The sequence below is a fragment of the Tachyglossus aculeatus genome, chromosome 14, assembly GCF_015852505.1.
Source record: "Tachyglossus aculeatus isolate mTacAcu1 chromosome 14, mTacAcu1.pri, whole genome shotgun sequence".
NCBI lineage: Eukaryota > Metazoa > Chordata > Mammalia > Monotremata > Tachyglossidae > Tachyglossus > Tachyglossus aculeatus.
This window is the reverse complement of record NC_052079.1, coordinates 43,669,059-43,690,247: the sequence shown is the minus strand read 5'-3', so window position 1 is coordinate 43,690,247 and position 21,189 is coordinate 43,669,059. Positions and strand designations below refer to the sequence as shown.

General features: G+C 43.1%; 1 protein-coding gene across 1 annotated transcript; it reads right to left on the bottom strand.

The window, feature by feature from the left end:
* Nucleotides 1-1,585: 1,585 nt before the first annotated feature.
* HSP90B1 (heat shock protein 90 beta family member 1) lies at nucleotides 1,586-20,442 on the bottom strand. Its single transcript, XM_038756244.1, has 18 exons — nucleotides 20,337-20,442; nucleotides 15,860-15,962; nucleotides 13,563-13,704; nucleotides 11,931-12,047; nucleotides 11,231-11,562; nucleotides 10,054-10,165; nucleotides 9,482-9,595; nucleotides 8,970-9,086; nucleotides 8,169-8,306; nucleotides 8,012-8,089; nucleotides 7,862-7,927; nucleotides 6,644-6,913; nucleotides 6,204-6,449; nucleotides 4,012-4,148; nucleotides 3,458-3,536; nucleotides 3,190-3,345; nucleotides 2,794-2,901; nucleotides 1,586-1,882 (listed from the first exon to the last, which is right to left on the bottom strand). Exons 1-18 carry the CDS (start codon nucleotides 20,386-20,388, stop codon nucleotides 1,853-1,855), a joined length of 2,397 nt encoding a protein of 798 aa, XP_038612172.1. The 5' UTR covers nucleotides 20,389-20,442; the 3' UTR covers nucleotides 1,586-1,852.
* Nucleotides 20,443-21,189: the final 747 nt, after the last annotated feature.

Here is a 21,189-nt window from a genome sequence, read left to right as displayed (position 1 = left end):
TTCATTTTTTCCTTTGTTCTTTAAAAAAATCCATTTGTCTTGCATGAGCCCAGTGCTTAGTACATGTACCTGCCTAAATTCTCAAGGCCCAGCATACAATTTGACTGCTGTTCCCTTGGATATGATGATGATGGCATTTATTAAGTGCTTACTGTTCTGCAAAGCACTGTTCTAATGGGTAAAGAGCTGGGGAGGGACTTTTGTGGATTCCAGAGGAGAAGGGGGTGTGAGGGTGTAGGCTGTGTATATGGGGCATAGGCACAGTGATGTATGGGTCTGGTTCTGCCTGAAGCACCTACCCTGCCATCCCCTTTGTGGAACCCAGTGGTCCTGGCCAAGGCTGGGCAAGGGGGAGGTGGGGGGAAAGAGGCAGGATGGGACAGCCCCACCCCAATTTTCCCCCGTCATCAATAATAGGTATGGTAGCATTCAATCAGTTTCCCCACTCCTAGCTAACCTCACCCCTCTCCTACAACTCAGCCCACACACTTTACTTTCCTAACACCAAACTTACCATGTGCCTCCATCTCTTCTTTTGCTTTCTCCCTCTTCATATCCGACAGTCCACAACTCCCTAGTCCACACTAAAATCTTACCTCCTTCAAGAAGCCTTCCCTGATTAACCTCTCCATTTCTCTCCCCCTCCCCGCAACTAACCCTTAATGTTATCTAGGCAGTGGGGTCCTTTCTCCTTAACCCCTTTGCTACTTACCTCATTCCTAAACCCACAGCCCATAGGTACATATTCTTAGAGAAGCAGCATGGCTTAGTTGAAAGAGCATGGGCTTTAGAGTCAGAGGTCATGGTTCAAATCCCCACTCTGCCAATAGTCAGTGGTGTGACCTTGGGCAAGTCACAACTTCTCTGTGCCTGTTACCTCATCTGTAAAATGGGGGTGAAGACTGGGAGCCCCCCACGGGACAACCTGATCACCTTGTAACCTTCCCAGCACTTAGAAAAGTGCTTTGCACATAGTAAGTGCTTAATAAATGTCATTATTATTATACTCAACTGCTTCCCCTGGCAGCAATTTAGTGTCTGTCTCCCTTGCCAGATTATAAACTGGAGCCAAGAACCATTTCTTCCACTTCTGTTCTCTGCTAAGGATTTAGTATAATGGTCAGCACCCAGTAAGGGCTCAGTACCATTGATTAGTCAGCTCATTTAACAGCTCCAACCGACCATACCCCCATATCAACTCAAGCTGGTGCTTCACCTGAGCCCACATCCAAATCCTAACTGTCCAACCTTTGCAACTTTGGCGAGAACCCATGGGCTGATTGGGTCAAGTGAGGGGTACTTGGTCTCGGGCTGGTGCCCCTTTGGCTGAATGGAATTTTTCTAGTGGCTGCATTGAAGAAAGATGGGGAGCACTCAAATAGCATGGATTGATTGAGGAACTTGAATGCAAAGGCGTGTAGATGATAGGTAATACCCTCTTGCCATCCTTGTAAAGCTTGAGAGGCTACGACCCCTCAGGCACGAGCTAGCCCAATCAGGAAGGAAGCCAGACTTTTCATCCCCAGCTCCTCAGTAGACCAGCCCCTTCCCAGGCCAATTTCTTGGAGCTGAATAAGATGCTTGGTATTTGGGAACTTTTTTTATTTTTGTACACGACAAGATTTTACACCAAGAAGTCAGTTAAATAGTACAAATTTACATTCATGAGGAATGTTAAAAAATTCAACTTAAAAAAACCAAAACGCTTCTGCTGTGACCCAGTCCCAACATTTTACAGTGGAAAAAAAAAAACAAAAAAACCCAAAACAAACAAAAAAACCCAAACGGAACAATCTAATTCACATTCCCTCCCCACCCTGGATACACAGGATTCCAATGGTGAGAATGAAATTTACAATTCATCTTTCCCTTCTGTGGATTTCTGTGAAGAGAAGAAAAGCACATTAAGTCTATAGCACTCGGACTTCCCTAAAGATTCTGTACACTGATGACATATGGATCATCTTTAGATGCTTGAGAAATGGTGGGGAAAGGAGGGCTCCCTTACTGCTCAACCTCTTGGCTGTTATATCCAAAGTTCAACTTCCTTGTGGCACTTCATCTTGCCACACAAGTTAGGCTAAAGTTGGATCTATTATACTAATTTCCTCACATTAAGGAGTCTAGCCCTGGAGGGTTTCCAGTTCTCTACCCGTCTTAGCTATGAGAGGGAGAGCCAAGCAGAGTGGAAGGCCATCTGTTACAAGCAAAAGCCACCCACACTGGGCAGCAGTGGCCTGGGAAAGAGTCGAGGGCGAAGACTCGAGTTTACTGCACATAAGGCAGCAGTGGTAAACCAATCCCATATTTTTACCAAGAAAACTCTATGAATATACTACCAGAACGATTGCAGATGGAGAGCGGGGCGTTCTGAGAGATGTGTCCATGATGTCACTATGGGTTGGAAACGACTCGACGGCATAAAAGACAAGACAAGGAGTCTAGACAACAGACACCAGTAGCCATAAGAATCTAAGCCACTTGGAGGTTCTGCTGACCTGAAGGTCTAAGAGCTAAAAGGAGTAGCAAATTGTATAAGCCTCATTTATTACCACTTGCTAACTGAATTTCAGTAAGTGGTTCATCTAAGAAACGTGTCCCTGAGACAAATATCTTTGTCCAAGGTTGAAATATGCATTCTGCTAGGGAGGTAAATCAGAAATCCCTAACTGGCCCCAACCCTAAAGAATGTTATATTCTTTGGCTACTTCTAAGAAAGAGATTTAGGCTCCAAATCTTAACAAACAGCAAATGTAGTTGAGCAGCTTTTAACACTTAGTTTTGATGACCTACTTCCTTTGTTTCTTTCTCCTCTTCATCTTCTTCCATATCCATTTCTTCTTCATCTTCTTGCTCTGCTTCTGTTGTATCTTCAGGTTCTTCTTCAGGCTCTTCTTCCACCTGGGGATCAGGTTGTTTTACGTTAAAATGCCTTTTATCCACCTCCCCTTCTTACCAAGTTATTTTACCAGAATTTTTCATTTAGGGCTGTGGGGAAGTTTTAAGTGTGCCAAGGAGAGCGGAGCTGACTGGGAATATATGCTACTGTTCCCACATCTTAGCCTTTAACTTCTCCTTTGCTGCAGGCAGGCTGGGGATGTTAAAGGCAGATTCCACATAACAAAAGCTTGAGATATTGGTATTGAATTAACACACCTTCTCTTCCAGCTCTTAAAATCAGAGACAAACCTTTGCATCAGGATCAATGTTTAAACTGAGGCGAAGCATTCTTTCAATCCTATCTCCATATTCTTTCGTGTCTGGTAATAGATATCCTGATCTCAGTGTTGCAGTTTCAAACAAAACCACGGCTAGGTCTGTAACTGTTTTATCTTCTTCATTTTCCTGATTTAGAAAGAGGAATGCTTTGATTAATAAATATATGGCTCATTATAGCAGAGTTCAAAGACTGCTAAGATAAAAATGGGGGGGGGGGGTGGTGGAGGAGTGAGCTTACCTTAACTCGCCTAAGCATATCTTTGATCAGTGGATGTCTGGGGTTAATTTCAAATGTTTTCTTCTGGCTAGCATAATAGCTGTCAAGAAAAGAAACTGGTATATTTGCATTTTGCATCAACCAGGTAACGGGCATTCCACCCCATCTGAGCCTCTTGAGGGTCCTAGCCACTCCTTTATTTACACAAGGCTGTACACAAAATACTTAAGAATTGTCTTCTTGCCTTGTGTTGTCAGGAGAAGGGAAGGATAAATGATTTGAGAAGAGAAAGGGAAAGTCACTGATGGTGAATAATCCAGGCATGTGTACATATACCTGAAACCAATACCCAATCATCAATCCCTTCATTTACGTATAGGTTTATTAAAAACCAACAACAGTTTGCAATTAATTGTAGAAGCTGGTTGTGGTACTTTTTTTTCCCCCACCTCATTTAAAAATGTTATCAAAACAAGTACCATAATAACTGTAGGGGATATTTTTGGATTTACAAATGTAAAATGATAGGCAATTAAAGTATTTTTGAATTGCATATTTTGCGCTAAAATGCTTACTTTGTGGAGATATCTTTTCCAGTCTGGTATGCCTGCGCCTTCATGATTCTTTCCATGTTGCCAGACCAGCCATACTGGCTAGCCACAAGAGCACAGGGGGACTCGGTTAAACGCTGAGACACCACAGCCTTTTCAATCTAAAAAAAGATGAGTGAGAAAAATAGACCTATTACGTACTAGGTAATACAAGTCTGATACCTTACTAGATACCGCCAAACGATCACACTTCCCCCTCCAAAGCCCTACTGAAGGCTCATCTCCTCCAAGATGCCTTCCCAGACTAAGCCCCCCTTTTCCTCAGCTACCTCTCCCCATCACCCCGACTCATTCCCTTTGCTCTATCCTCCCCGCTCCACAGCACTTGTGTACATGTACACATCTATAATTCTACTTAAATTAATGCCTGTTTACTTGTTTTGATGTATATAGATCTATAATCCTATTTATATTGATGCCTGTTTATTTTGATGTCTGTCTCTTTCCTTAAAGACTGTAAGCCCATTGCTGGCATGGATTGTCTCTCCTGCTGAATTTGTACTTTCCAAGTGCTTAGTACAGTGCCCTGCACACAGTAAACACTCAGTAAATATGACTGAATGAATGAACCACGATGTCAAAATTGTTTTTACAAATTTCCTAACAGCGAGATCAACTAACATTATGGACTAAATTTCACCAGACACAAACCAAATGTTTTTCAAGTCGATAAATAGAATGAGAGCCTAAGTGCACAGCACTCTACAGGACTTTAGGAAAGTACATCAGGACCTGCAGACATGATCCCTGTCCGCCGTAGTTCCCAATCCAGCAAGGGCTGGCGGACAAACACACACCAAAATAAGTTAGATAGAAGGAATGTGAAGTACAATTATATACATGTAATTGTTATGGGGTGGGGGTAAATAATCCATAAAGTCTTCGGCTCAGGACTATTACATTTATGGAATTAAAAGAGCCATCTAGTAAAGAATCTGGAATAAAAAATTGGGTAGCAAACTTTTGCATACTGTTTGGACCATGTTCACACTTCTGAAACTGGGGACAATTTAGGCCAATTAGAATCAGGTGCCAGTTTCTCCTGTAAAGTACAATAATCTGGAACCCCACTATAAAGTAGTTCTACAGTAATGCAGTTTCTCATTAGCTACTCATTCATTCTTAAAGAGGTCCTTATCTCACCAGCCTGAACTTGAAATCTATTGCACCTGGAAATGGTAAGGATTTGTCTGATACTGAAGGCTGCTTTGAGACTTCCTACCCAGGGTTAGTTTCTACAGAAATAAACTGGAAACATCTGTTTGCTGTTATAATTGTTGCATAATATCACAAAAGAACTCCACAGCACCATGGAAAATTGTAATAAGCCATTTAACTTCCCCCCACAAGAAAAAAATTTTAGTACAGCTTCTGAATTTTGAAAGAGTTCCTGCTTCTCCCAAAGTGCTCTAGTTCCAGAAACTAACTTTAATCACTGGCAGGATTGGCCCAGTGCTCTTAAGCCTTAAATTTTTTCCTCTTTTAAGTGTCCCTTTTATCACCAGATCCTGTGTTCTGATGGCAGGGGGTGGAGGTGGGTATGGAAAGTGTGGCATTTTTAGATCCTTAGCCACATCTTTATGTTTTAGTCCACCTACAGGGTATGGAGAAACCCTAAATTCACAACAAGCAACACAGCCAAGTAGAGCACACCTGACTTGAATACACATTAAATCAACCTTACTTTGGAAGAGCCACATATGTTTTCTCCAAAAAATTACATTCAGTTCTTGCCAGAATATACTTTCAGCTGGAATGTGATGGCAGAATTAGGAAACAGTCCTTTTGAAAACAGGAGCCGGTCTAGACCCAGCAGGAAGCAGCATTGGAAGGAATATGTTTACATGTACCCACCTGCGATTGTATTTTCATGCCCCTACTCAAGAATATAAGCTTCTTGAGTGCAGGGATCCTAACTAATGAGTTCCCTTGAGGTTTTTCTTAATATGGTGTTCTGCAGGAACAAAGCCCTGTGACAGAGAAGAACTTGAGGTACTTGGCATGGTCTGCACCAAGCTTCTGGTTTTCAGGCAAGACACATTGTGGCTGGCTCTTCTGTGTCCCATAATGACATATTTTTCGATACAATGTGCTGAACTACAAAATCAGGTATTTAGCCATTCCCAATAAAACAAAAATGTTTAGATAAGGTGTACCTTGTCCTTAAGAGCTTTATCTTTCATCCAGTTGAGTAGTGGTTCATATTCTTTCTCCACAGCTTCCCGGCTCTCCTTTGTTTTCTCACTTTCATCAAATTTCACCCCTTCTTTAGCAACATTTTGGAATCTCTTCCCATCAAACTCTGGTAGAGCTTGGATGCAGTATTCATCTACAGGTTCAGTCAAATAGATCACTTCATAACCCTTCTTCAGCAATCTTTCAACAAATGGGGAGGATTCCGCCTAACAAAACACACAGACATAAAAATGAGTTCGCTCAAGTATTCTCCATGTGTTTTTCCTAAAAATAACTTAGGTTTTAATGTTAACTTTCTTAATTGCAACAGCACAGAAACTTGAGCACAATTCAACTGGGAAGTTTGCTCACCTGCCCATCTGAAACGTATACCACAACCACCCATCCCATCCTCACTCACCTCTTTCCGGCTAGATCCTGCCATGAAGTAGATTTTGTCCTGTTTTTCTTTCATTCTTTCCACATACTGATCCAGACTGGTAATGTCACTTTCATGGTGAGAAGACTGGAACCGAAGAAGTTTAGCGAGACGAGTGCGGTTGGAGTGATCTTCGATCACACCAAGTTTAATGTTAGTACCAAATTCTTTCCAGAAAGTGTCATTATATTTCTCATCAGCAATCTTCTTGATCATGTCAAGAGTTTTGCGAACCAGTTTCTTTCTTATCACCTAGAAAATTCAAGGAACAGTAAGCCCACAGAAGAAATCAGTCTCCATAAACTTGGTTAACCCATTAAAAAATAAAATCTGCAGTTATCTTAGGCATGTTATTAGGGGTTCTAAGATCTGAGTAGAAGGGAAAAGCAAAGACGGTCATGATTTTATGGAATTTCTGCTTCAATTTACTCCTCCCAAGAATTCTCTCTCCAAGAGATACTTGTATCAAAACTGTTCTACCAATTCCTGAAGAAAGTGCTCTCTAAAAATGGGGATAAAAACCCTACAATGGATTTACCAGTAATTGCAGGCTAGTAAATTTTCCCTTTTTTAAACTAAGATTGATGTCCTTTATATAGGAAATATCCACAAGCACTATCATTAATTTTGAGGTACAGTCACACCCACATGCTCCGAGATAGACTCGAAAATCGTTTTTAAAGAAAGTTTTACCTATTTCCTCTTTGAAGTCTGAAAAAAAAAAAAAAGCTACGGTTTTCCAGACCCCTATTAACATATTTGCATACTAAACATTGAAGGCAGGGGTCAAGGCTGGTTGACAGTTTAAAGGGAAGATGGAATGGTTTGGAAGTGTGGCAGTTCAAGCTACTTCAGGCCCCAGAGGCTCAGCCATGAAGTCACTCAATAACTCCCAACTGGAGGTTGCGGACGAGCTAAGTGTCCCCCTGGGTGGAAGCAAGGGGCTCAGAATTTCACTACTCCTGGTTAGAGGACACATTTGAGGGACCTGACCATGTCTGACTATGCCTAGAGAGCATGGAAGTTCACTGATCAGAGGAAAAATATGAACTTTTAGATTCTGGATACTGTCCAATGCATGAGCTGAGACTGTCATTTAAGAAGACTGTGTCCAACCTGATTAGTTTGTATCTAGCACTTAAATACTATAAGAAGTACTTTTAAGAGCCGTATTGTATCAAGATTGAAGGAAATACATACCTTTAGCAATTTATGCTGCTGAAGGGTCTCACGTGAAACATTTAGAGGGAGATCATCAGAATCAACCTAACAATAAAAGACAGAGTTAGTTAATGGGGACTTAATACTACACCACATTACTGAATAAAGACACCTTTTAAGGATACTTACAACGCCCTTGACAAAATTAAGATATTTTGGCATCATATCATGGAAGTCATCTGTGATGAACACTCTGCGCACATACAGCTGTAAAAGAACAAAAAAAAGTTAGAAAAAGAAAGTAGTTCCCAAGATATTAAGTGCTTTAAAAAAAAACTGCTTTAACCTTGATGAAGTCACTCTTCTTGGAACCATACTCATCAAATAAGCCACGTGGAGCAGTGGTTGGAACAAACAGGATGGACTTGAATGTTACTTCTCCTTCAGCAGTGAAATGGATAAAAGCCATAGGATCATCGCTTTCCTGTGGAAGAAGACCTGGTATTTTATAATGGGAAAGCAAATTTGCCTTTCCTGGAAATATGTGATTGCTCCTCTAGACCGTACTGTGTACATGAAAACCAGCCATGTATAAAAAGAAAAGAGAAACATCTCTGGAGGGAGGTGATCTTGGAAGAAACGGAAAAGGCAGGATGAAACAGAGTTGATAAGGGATTTTGATATTAAAGGATGGCAGAGTAGTGAATTTACTGATTGGCAAATAATCTTACAGAATGTTTATCAAAACCTTGGGAGACACCAATGTTATTTCTTTTTAAATGAAGGAACTAGCATTTTTATTTTTGAGGTAGCAATTTGCTGTGGCTTTATTACTCTATTGAAGCAGCATTGTGGATAGTAAGCTATAAGTGTCAGAATTAGGCTTTCAATTTCCATTAAAGGAACGGATCTACATTGTGCTAAACGCTTTGTATGCAAAATAAACTATTTCTTCTATTGCCTGAGACTAGGAATAACTTAGCAACATGCAGTTTTTGGTTTCAATTCACCAGACAAGTGGCAGATTGGACTGACCCTCTCTGAAAAGAAGTGGGGTGACATTTGGCCATACTCCAAGAATGGTTTTTGTAATGGGTCAATTTTTAATATCAGAGTTCAACAAGAAGAGTAAAATTATACGAGTTACCTTAGAAAAGGATTTGTAGAAAGCTTTGTATTCATCTTCTTCTACTTCTTTAGATGGTCTCTGCCAGATTGGTTTGATGTCATTCATAAGTTCCCAATCCCAGACAGTCTTCTCCACCTGCATATTTTAGAGGTGTTATAACATTTATTCTTTAACAGTCAACATTAGTACTTATGCTTCATGGTAATTTATTTCTAAAACACTAATACTCCTAAACCACTAGGTAAGTTGAAAGGGGGTAGTAGAAAGCTTTGTGGTACAGGCACCAATTCCAGGGAGTTTCAGACAACATGTTGCTTAGATTTGAGACTTAGAAAATATCTGCCTTTCAGTTTGGTCCAACTAAGACATTCCTACAATAATAAATCAAAGCTTACAGCCCATTATCACACACATATAACTAGTTATTAATCATCTAATAACTCAAAAATGTAACAAAATCTTCATGCTATTTCAAATTTATGTGAAAGCATTAAGGAATTTTTTTTTGAGGGAAAAACATTAAGACTTGCTTTTTTGGTTTTGGGTTTTTTCTCCTCATCTTCCTCTTCAACTGCAGCTTCTTCATCAGTCTCCTCTTTTTCTTTTGCTTCTTCCTCATCAATTGGCTCTTCCACAGTCTCAGTCTGTAGAGATAGAAAAAAAGCCGAGTTACAAAAACCAATATGAGATCAATCATCCTCTCTACTTAAATGTAAAATCCCCTACTGGAGCCTCAGAGATGCTTAATCCTATTTTCAAAGTCTATTAAAATGTATCTGGAGGAGACACTTCATAGATATAGCACTGAAAAGCAACATAGTCCCCCTTTTTCTAGACATGGTAATCTTTTAGATCACAAATTTTCTAAGGAACAGAATTACTTATACCTTCTGAGACTTGTAACCCACCAAGACGTTTAACACCTTGGCTTTTTCCCCCCTTCCAATTCCAGTTTTCTGTCCAATTGCCTTATAATAGTTTTGCCTCTCTCAGCCCTCCTCCCGTGGCTTTGCTTCACAAAGCTCTGTTACCCTTCCTGCTCACATTCAATTGATGGGGGTGGGGGTACAGTCTCGCTAATATTTATTAATGAAAGGATTACCTTGCTGCTCCACACATATATGGGAAAGTTTATGAACTGGGAGTACTTCTTGACAAGGTTTTTGATTGTATCCAGTTCAAGGTAATCAGACGCCTCTTCCTTCAAGACCAAACTGGAACAGGGACGAAAAAAAAAAAGTTCAGAAAAATATAAGAAATACTAGTATATCAGTAATTTACTTAGTTATAATTTTGTCTTTTGGATTAACATGTACCCACTTCTAAGACAGCCAGCTGACGGTACCTTGGCTCTGCACCATTTTATAAGTGTCAGAGAATTTGCTTCACCACCCAAAATAAATTGTTCAACAACAGCTGACAACGTGTTGTAGTCAAGGCATACCACCACCACCAATAGCTCTTTATAAGTCCCACTGGACAGGGTGGGATGGTTCTGAAGATACAATACTGTAGCTCAGGGACCTATGTTGAATTCCATTTAATTTAATTCTATCTTGAATTTGGAAAAATGCCAAATGAAGTGCCTTTTCACTAATTCTCAATTCATCCCATAAACATCCATCTCCAGATATTATCTCCATTTTATGAGGAAGTTGAAGCAGAGATTACTCATTTTCATCTAGCTCACACAGCAGACCACAGGTGAAACTGGGCGAGGCTCTTCATATTAAACCATACTGCCTTACTTATTCCTTAGAACTACAAAAACCCAGTATATTTTACCTACTAAATATGTACGGTTTGTGGTACTAGAGACTGCTACTAATAAAATATTTTACCTAGGACACATGAACAGAAACTTCAGGCTACTTTAAGAGAACTCCTAACACTCAAACTTGGAAAAATAAAGTGTTATTTCCAGATTTTAAAGATATCCAAAAAAAGTCTTAAAAGGATCTTACACACCAGAAAAAAAATTCATGGGGAGGAAAAAAAAAAAATTATACACATTTCCAAATGACACTCCCTGCCCCACCATTTAAAATAGGATGAAAAGAGGATGAAAAACAGGAAAACGCAATACAACAAATCTAGTCAAATTGCTGCTCCTTGAAGGTTAGAAATACACAGAATCCTGATTAATAATAGTTCAGAGTAGTGGACTACAGAATTTCCACTTGAGACATAGTTATTCAGGAAGGTTTTCTAAAATGGAAAAATAAAGATTAATCAAGCGTGTGTTGAAGTCTGTCAAAGTGTTCAAGTGCAATACTCACGTGATTGTAGTGCCACGCCCCAGTGTGTCCCCTCTTGGGTCATCAATCACAGAGAATTGATTGGAGTCAGACTCCCAGATATGCTGAGAATCATCATTGTGTTTCGATGTGACAATAACTCTGTCAGCCACAAGGAAGGCCGAATAGAAGCCCACACCAAACTGGCCAATCAGTTCAGAAGTTGACTGGCCTTCATCCTGTGCCTCTGTCATTTTGTTTAAGAATTCGCTTGTACCAGATTTCGCTATGGTGCCCAAGTTTTTAACCAACTCTTCTCTGGTCATGCCAACACCAGTGTCTGTGACATGCAGCATGTTCTTTTCTTTGTCACACTAAAATCAAAGTAAGGACAATGTTTAGTTATGCCCTGGAAAATGCTGGAGCTCCTGAGCAGTCAAAAAAGCAAGTTAAGGATAATTCATGTTCACCTATTAAGAAGGTATTACTAACCTAGTCACATTTTGCATGTGATGATTTTAGTGGGATCAAGTAGGAACTTTTACAAACTATAAGTAATTCAATTTTCCCTTCCACCAGCCATTCTAAGGGAGGGCATTTGTTTGAGGGGGAAGAAAACGCAGTATGGGTATTTTATTTTTACGCAAAACATGTTTGAATTTCTGATGTCCCGAATGTGACTGAGGATACTTTACTTCTTTGGAGAAATATAAAAAAATAAAGTTACTCACTGCAAGCTTACCTTAATTTTAACTGTTAGCTCTTCATTTCCAGCAAGGGCACTTTCATCAGTTAATGAAATAAGCCGAATCTTATCTAAAGCATCAGATGCATTTGAAATCAGCTCTCGCAGGAAAATCTAAAATGAAAATATTTTTCAGAAGGGCAGTACTAAGTACCCATTTATACTGACGCTCATGTGGGGCACGGATTGTGTCCAAGCTGGTAACATAGTATCTACCCCAGGGCTTAGAATAGTGCTTGGCACATAGAAAGTGTATAACTGCTAAATGCAAAAAAGAGTTTGTAAGGGTAAATCAAAGACCCAGTGACCTTGGGCCTGGAGGCGAGAGAGAATAGAGTCAGTTAATCGAATTAAGACCTTATTGTGTGCACAGCACTGTAATAAGTGCTTGGGAGAGTACAACAACAAAAAATAATAGATTGGTTAAGCACTTACTATGTAGCAAATACTGTTCTAAGCGCTGGGGGAGATATAAGGTTATCAGGTTGTTCCAGGTGGGGCTCACAGTCTTAATCCCCATTTTACGGATGAGGTAACTGGTACAGAAAGTTAAGTGACTTGCCCAAGGTCACACAGAGACAAGTGGCAGATCCAGAATTAGAACCCACATCCTCCGACACCCAAGCCGGTGCTCTTTCCGCTAAGCTATGCTGCTTCTCTACAACAACATAATAGACATTCCTTGCCTACAATGAGCTTACGGTCTAGAAGGGGAGACAATAATATAAACAAGATTACAGATGTGTACATGAATGCTATGGGGAGAGGACGGTTGACTCAGATTAGGTGTAGAAGGGAAGACATGCAATACCAAGTGTAAGCACTAAATAAATACAATTGAATGAATATGAGTCCTCTCCCTATATTTGACAGCAGGGAGAAGAAAAATTTAAGTTCCATGGGTAGAATTGGGAAGTGGGGAGTAAGGAGTAGTTCCTCTTGTTTACAGAGGACCACAACAGTAGCAGCTTAAATTGGAATCCTCATGTGGGATGAGGCAAGGATAGCAAGTGTTGGTTCAGTTTAGCAGTCAAACGAAATTACCATTAGTCAGATAATCTGTTCTTGTTTTTAATGTCTTTTTTAGAGATCTGTGCCCTTCATTTTATAGAACATTAACTGAGCCCTAGTGAGAGGGATTTAGAGAAGAACAGATAATTCTTCCTAACAGCCACTGCTCAGAGCAAATAGTAGAAAAGGTGCTGACTAACCCAATTTTATTATTGCCTAATAGAAGATAGGACGGCAGCAAGTTTTTTAAATAGTATTTAGGACAGCCCCCTGTTCACTTCGGGCACTCAAATATCTAAGTCCTGACAGACTACTGGATTTGTAAGGGTAATTTAGATATGTACGCTTATGTCAGCTCCCTCAAGGTGTTTTTTTTTCTACACCTTTTGGATAGGACTCTATAAGGGAATAAGAATAATTTTTTTTGACAATTCATTTATCTGTGATATACAATGTCAAAAGAAATGCCTGTCATTCAAGATGTGAATACTATAATCCAAGTTTTCCTCAAAATAAGGCTCTTCAAAAACAGTAGCCTCTGTGTTATTGAACTGGCAGCTGCAGTTGCACGCACACACACACACACACACACACAGCTGCCACATACACACTGCTTACCTCTTTATTTTTGTACAAAGAATTGATGATGAGCTTCATCATTCTGTTAACTTCAGCTTGGAAAGCAAACTTCTCAGATTTTTCTCTAATTTCTTTTATTTGGGATGCATTTAGTCCATCTAATTGAATAGCTTCTTCCTCTCTGTGGGAAGAGAAAATTGCACCTTACGTTATAATAAAGCAATGGGCTTACTGCTCTCCTTAGTCCCATAAAGCAAACTTAACAACAAAGCAAAAACTATTACGACAGCACAGCCAAGTGGAATTTGCTGACAAGTTGTTTTACTAGTCGAAGCCATCAGGGTGAAACAACCCCATGTAGTACAGGGTATTTCTCCCTTACCTTCATCGCACAATGTCTTCTAGTATAATTTTCAATTTATACAAACTTGTTCATTTAAAACTACCAGAGATCTATCTGTTTTTGATCACCCAAAAGCCACAGAGGCAGAAGGTTCTCAGCCTGGTTCAGCAGGCCAGAAGGAATTCCATTGTGACTGCAATGTCTGGTGTGTATTTGTGTGAGAAAGTGCCTCAGGAGTGTGGACTGCATTTCCTCAGGCCGGGGAATCTGGGAAGATGAGGGGACTGTTGGCCCCCCGCAATGCATCACAGCTAGGATGTCAGAGTCTAGAACTCTACATCCATGTAAGTTAGGTGTATGATGAGATAAAAAGCCCTGGGGGAGTCTATCCCCTCTGAGAATACACCTAGACTCCTAGAATTCAATTTGAGCTGGGACTCTCATTACGAAGTAGGACATTCAGCCATTTTTATGTATGGGAGATGTACTAGTGCCTGACTACTTGACAATAGACGGGATGTCCAATAAGATTAACAATTGTTGTATTTAACAGGTATGTAGCAAAAACCGAATACTAAAGCACACTACCAGTTCAGAGTTCTTGTCCCAAATGGGACTCGCAGTTGAAGGAGGAGGGAGAAGAGGTATTTAATCCCCATTTGTTGATATGGAAACTGAAGCAAGTGAAGTGACTCGTTCAAGGTTACAGAACAACCAGATGGGAGAGCTGGATTTACAACACAGGTCTTCTGACAATCTTGTGCCCTATCCACTAGGCCATATTGCTTCTTCAACTTTAATAGTTATTAAACAGTGCGAGGGGAAATTTGCCTCAGTTTATGAAGACGGAAAAATTTATCACCAAGATTTCTTCTTGAAATTAAAAGTATCGTGTATGTTACAGAAGCAATGTGGCCTAGTGGAATGGGCACAGGCCTGGGAATCAGAGGACCTGTGTTCTAATCTCACTGCCACTTGCCTGCTGTGTGACCTTGGGCAAGTCATTTAACATCTCTGGGCCTCAGTTCCTTCATCCGTAAAAGAGATTCAATACCTGTCTTCCCTCCTACTTACAATGTCAGCCCCACATGAGACCTGATGATCTCGTATCAATCAATCGTATTTGAGCACTTACTGTGTGCACAGTACTGTACTAAACGCTTGCGGGAGTACAACGCAATATAAGAGACACATTCCCTGCCCACAAAAGAGCTTAGTCTAGCAGTCTATCCCAGAACTTAGTACACTGCTTGGCACACAGTAAGAGCTTAATACCATAATTATTCTCTTGGAGAAATTTACAAGAGTTTCCCACAACACCAAGCTGAACCCAATGAAATTTTAAAAGCTGAAGCCATTTAGTAGTTATAAAAATCTAGGACTACTCCAGATTTCACTTAAAATCATTAATTGTTGAGCTCTTACTGGATGCAAGGCACTGTACTGAATGCTTGGGAAAGTTCAGTATAACCGAGTTGGTAGACGTGTTCACTGCCTGCTCACAACAAGTTTACAATCTAGAGGGGGAGATGGACAATATAATTTGTAAGACACATGTATGTACATAAATTTAAAATATTTAATCAGCACATTACACGAGGTTGAAAGTTAGATTCCAAAAGGTTTCTAACAAGCACAGTTCTACAAATTTAGACTACTGGAAAGTGATTGAAGTAGATCTGAAGTAGATCACCAAGGTAAAGTGATAAAAAAGACACCAAGCCTTTTCACATTTGATTAGGCTACAGAAGCCAAGACATTCTCAATTAGCACTGCCCTACTGGATTGGTAAAACAGACTGCTATAAGAGTCCCTTGGGAGGCCAAGAGATGAAAACAGAGGAAAGGAGTTCCTCTGAAAAGTGGCAAAAGTAACTCCACGGATTCTCACCAAGATTACCCAATCGCTTTCGAGAAACTAGCCAATATCTGTAAGCAGTCACATAGAAAACTAGTGGGTCCCTGTATAGTTCTAGACGTCAACAGGCACAAACCTCTGCACGACTTCATCGTCCGTCCGAGAGCCTTCTCTGCTCTTCCCCAGATCATCTTCGACTGTGCCATCCACTTCAACTTGGTCGTCTGCCTTCACTGTCCCTGAAAAGAGAAGATGGCTAGATTTATTTCACCAGCTTCGTGAAAAGTCTCCTTGTGAGGAACTTTGTGCTCTCGTCCGTGGAAAGGAGCTGTTGAACTAGGTGAAGGGTGGGAGGTGCAACCCAAGGTTGCAAAGTTCACTCCATCAGCCAGGGGAGGTGCCAGGCCCTGGGAGCCCAACACTGAGCTCACAAGTGAGGCAGACTGAGGCCCACGGAGGGCCACCGCCACGTACCAGTCCTTCTGGGCCTCCCTCAAAAAGTGACGGCCCTCTGGATTCTAATCCTGGCTCTGCCACTCGTCTGCTGTGTGACCTTGGGCAAATCACTGAAGCAGCGTGGCTTAGTGGAAAGAGCCCGGGCTTGGGAGTCAGAGGTTGTGGGTTCTCATCCCAGCTCCGCCATTTGTGCTTGGCGCTTAAATACCATCATTAATATTGTTATGCCCCATGCCTCGGTTACCTCATCTGTAAAATGGGAGTTGCGACTGTGAGCCCCATGGGGCCAGGGACTGTGTCCAACCCGATTTGTTTGTATTCATTCACTCATTCAATCGTATTGATTGAGCGCTTACTGTATGCAGAGCCCTGTACTAAGCAGCTGGAAAGTACAATTCGGCAGTAAAGGGAGGCAATCCCTGCCAACACCAGGCTTACAGTCTAAAAGGGGGGAGACAGATACCAAAATAATAATGATGGTATTTGTTAAGTGCTTCCTATGTGCCAAGCACTGTTCTAAGCACTGGGGTAGATTCAAGGTAATCAGGTTGTCCCACGGGAGGCTCAGTCTTCATCCCCATTTTCCAGATGAGGGAACTGAGGCACAGAGAAGTGAAGTGGCTTGCCCAAAACCATACAGCTGACAAATGGCGGAGCCGGGATCAGAACCCACGACTTCTGATTCCCAAGCCCGGGCTCCTTCCCCTGAGCCATGCCGCTGCTCGTAGCGAGATGAGAGAAATGAAGTGAGCTTGTTGTTGGGTAGGGATTGCCTCTGTTGCCGAATTGTACTTTCCAAGCTCTTAGTCCAGAGCTCTGCACACAGTAAGCGCTCAATCGATGTGATTGAATGAATGAAGTGACTTGCCCCAAGTCACACAGCTGACAAGTGGCGGAGGCGGGATGAGGGAAAATTGGGCCGAGGGAACCAGGCTCCTCCCCTCGGGGGTCTAGGGAGAAGCAGCATGGCACAGGGTAGAGTCCAGGGCTGGGAGTCACAAGGTCATGGGTTCTAATCCCTGCTCCGCCGCTCGTCTGCTGTGTGGCCTTGGGCAAGTCACTTCATTTATGTGGGCCTCAGTTCCCTCATCTGTAAAATGGGGATGAAGACTGTGAGCCTCACGTGGGACAACCTGTGTGGCTCAGTGGAAAAAGCACAGGCTTGGGTGTCAGAGGTCAGGGTTCAAATCCCACTCTGCCAATTGTCAGCTGGGTGAATCTGGGAAAGTCACTTAACTTCTCTGGCCTCAGTTCCCTCATCTGTAAAATGGGGATTAAGACTGTGAGCCCCATGTGGGACAATCTGATCACCTTGTATGATGATGATGATGATGATGATGGCATTTATTAAGTGCTTACTATGTGCAGAGCACTGTTCTAAGCGCTGTGGGGGATACAAGGTGATCAAGTTGTCCCACATGGGGCTCACAGTCTTTATCCCCATTTTACAGATGAGGTAACTGAGGCCCAGAGAAGTCAAGTGATTTGCCCAAGGTCACACAGCGGACACGTGGCAGAGCCGGGATTCGAACCCATGACCTCTGACCCCAAAGCCCGGGCTCTTTCCACTGAGCCACGCTGCTTCTTGTATCTCCCCCCCCCCCAGCGCTTAGAACAGTGCTTTGCACATAGTAAGGGCTTAACAAATACCATTATTATTATTACCTTGGATCTCCCCCAGCGCTTAGAACAGTGCTTGGCACATAGTAAGTGCTTAGCAAATACTATTATTATTATTCTCTGGGCCTCAGTTTCCTTATCTGTAAAATGGGAATTAAGACTGTGATGCCCATGTGGGACAATCTGATCACCTTGTATCTCCCCAGCGCTTAGAACAGTGCTTCACACATAGTAAGCGCTTAACAAATACCATTATTATTATTATTACCTTAGATCTCCCCCCACGCTTAGAACAGTGCATGGCACATAGGAATTGCTTAAAAACTATTATTATTATTCTCTGGGCCTCAGTTCCCTCACCTGGAAAATGGGGGTGAAGACTGTGAGCCCCACGTGAGACAACCTGATCACTTTAGATCTCCCCCTGCGCTTAGAACAGTGCTTGGCACATAGTAAGCGCTTAACAAATACTATTATTATTCTCTGGGCTTCAGTTTCCTCATCTGGAAAACGGGGGTGAAGACTGTGAGACCCACGTGGGACAACCTGATCACCTTGGCTCAGTGGAAAGAACCCAGGCTTTGGAGTCAGAGGTCATGGGTTCAAACCCTGGCTCCGCCACTTGTCAGCTGTGTGACTTTGGGCAAGTCACTTAACTTCTCTGTGCCTCAGTTACCTCATCCGTAAAATGGGGATGAAGACTGTGAGCCCCCCGTGGGACAACCCGATCACCTTGTAACCACCCCAGCGCTTAGAACAGTGCTTTGCACATAGTAAGCGCTTAACAAATACCATCATTACTATTATTATTACCTCCCATCGCTTATAACAGTGCTTTGCACATAGTAAGCGCTTAACAAATACTATTATTATTATTCTCTGGGCCTCAGTTCCCTCATCTGGAAAACGGGGGTGAAGACTGTGGGCCCCACGTGAGACAACCTGATCACCTTGGATCTCCCCCAGCGCTTGGCACATAGTAAGCGCTTAACAAAATACCAACGTTATTATTATTATTATTGGGGAGGCCGGGCCAGAGCGGGGCGAGGAGGGGGGGGGCCGAGCAGACCCCCGGCTGAGGGGAGAATCGCGACCCACGGTCATTCATTCATTCGATCGTATTTATTGAGCGCTTACTGGGTGCAGAGCACTGTACTAAGCGCTTGGGAAGTCCAAGGTGGCAACATACAGAGACGGAGAAGCAGCGTGGCTCATTGGGAAGAGCCCGGGCTTTGGAGTCAGAGGTCATGGGTTCAAATCCCGGCTCTGCCAATTGTCAGCTGTGGGACTTTGGGCAAGTCACTCCACTTCTCTGAGCCTCAGTTCCCTCATCTGTAAAATGGGGATGAAGACTGTGAGGCCCACGTGGGACAACCTGATTACCTTGAATCCCCCCAGTGCTTAGTACAGTGCTTTGCACATAGTAAGCGCTTAACAAATGCCATCATCCTCCTCCTCCTCCTCCTCTGGGCCTCAGTTCCCTCATCGGCAAAATGGGGATGAAGACTGCGAGCCCCACGTGGGACAACTTGATCGCCTCGTATCCCCCCCCCAAGCGTCTAGAACAATCAATCGTATTTATTGAGCGCCTACTGTGTGCAGAGCACTGTACTAAGCGCTTGGGAAGTACAAATTGGCAACATATAGAGACAGTCCCTACCCAACAGTGGGCTCACAGTCTAAAAGGGGGAGACCGAGGACAAAACCAAACATACTAACAAAATAAAATAAATAGAATAGATATGTACAAGTAAAATGAATAGAGTAATAAATATGTACAAACATATATACATATATACAGGTGCTGTGGGGAAGGGAAAGAGGTAAGATGGGGGGATGGAGAGGGGGACGAGGGGGAAAGGAAGGAAGGGGCTCAGTCTGGGAAGGCCTCCTGGAGGAGGTGAGCTCTCAGTAGGACCACCTCCCCCCGCCCCATGTCTGCTGTGTGACCTTGGGCAAGTCACGTCACTTCTCTGTGCCTCAGTTCCCTCATCTGTAAAATGGGGATTAAGACTGCAAGCCCCACATGGGCCAACCTCATCTCCTTGTGTTCCCCCCCAGCGCTTAGAACAGTGCTTCGCACATCATCATCATCAATCGTATTTATTGAGCGCTTACTATGTGCAGAGCACTGTACTAAGCGCTTGGGAAGTACAAATTGGCAACCCATAGAGACAGTCCCTACCCAACAGTGGGCTCACAGTCTTAACACGCGCTTAACAAATACCAACGTTATTATTATTATTATTATTGAAGGGAGGAAGAAAGCTAGCTTGGCGGATGGGCACTGTACTAAGCGCTTGAACAGTGCTTCGCACATAGTAAGCGCCTAATAAATGCCATTTTTATTATTTCCACTGCCATGGTTACGGGAGTTACGCCGTGCTGCCTCGGGGTGGGGAGGCGAGAGGCAGGGGGGTTGCTCACTAGGAGGGGGAGGTTGGGGCGACCGCAGCGTTGTGCACAGCATTGGGGCTCCCCGGAGAAGCTTCCAGAAGGAGCCGGGGGAGGGAGGGAGGGGCAGGGCGGCCACTCACCGATCGCCAGGAGGCCGCAGCAGAGCCCCAGCACCCACAGGGCCTTCATCATCGCCTTCTCCTTCGCCTCACAAAGCGAGCGCACGCCCACCCACCCCCCTAGGCCCGACGGACGCCTTTTCACCCCCGATCCCCGCGGGCGGGGGCGGGGCAACCCGAACCGGCCAATGACGCCGCACCACGCACCCGCGGCGACCAATGGGACCCGGGGGCGACAGCCGCACTCGACCAATCGGCGGGGTCCAGGTGCGGAGCCCGGCGCCCGAAGCGTGGCTCCCTCCGATTGGCTAGTAGTTTTCCCCGTCGGCCAATCGTCCTGCTCCGCGGGCCTCTCGCGCTCGGAGCCGCCCCCGGGCCTGGGAAGCCTCGGCCTCGTCTCGGCATCCAGCCAATGAGCGTCATGTCGGCACGCAACGGTTTGCCGCCCCCCCCCCAGGGGTCAAGGCCAATCTCTTCCGGGGCACAGAGCGCAGTTACCCCGTAACTAAGGGCAACCGTACCTATGGCGACGCATTCTTCGCCTCCTCTTCCGGTTTAGGATCATCATCATCATTATCATTATCAATCGTATTGATTGAGCGCTTACTATGTGCAGAGCGCCGTACTAAGCGCTTGGGAAGTACAAATTGGCAACACATAGAGACAGCCCCTACCCAACAGTGGGCTCACAGTCTAAAAGGGGGAGACAGAGAACAAAACCAAACATACCAACAAAATAAAATAAATAGGATAGATCTGTACAAGTAAAATAAATAAATAGAGTAATAAATATGTACAACCATATATACAGGATCTTTCTTAGCCCTTCCCAGAAACTCCTTTTCACTTGTGATCGCGAACTACTAGGGGGGTT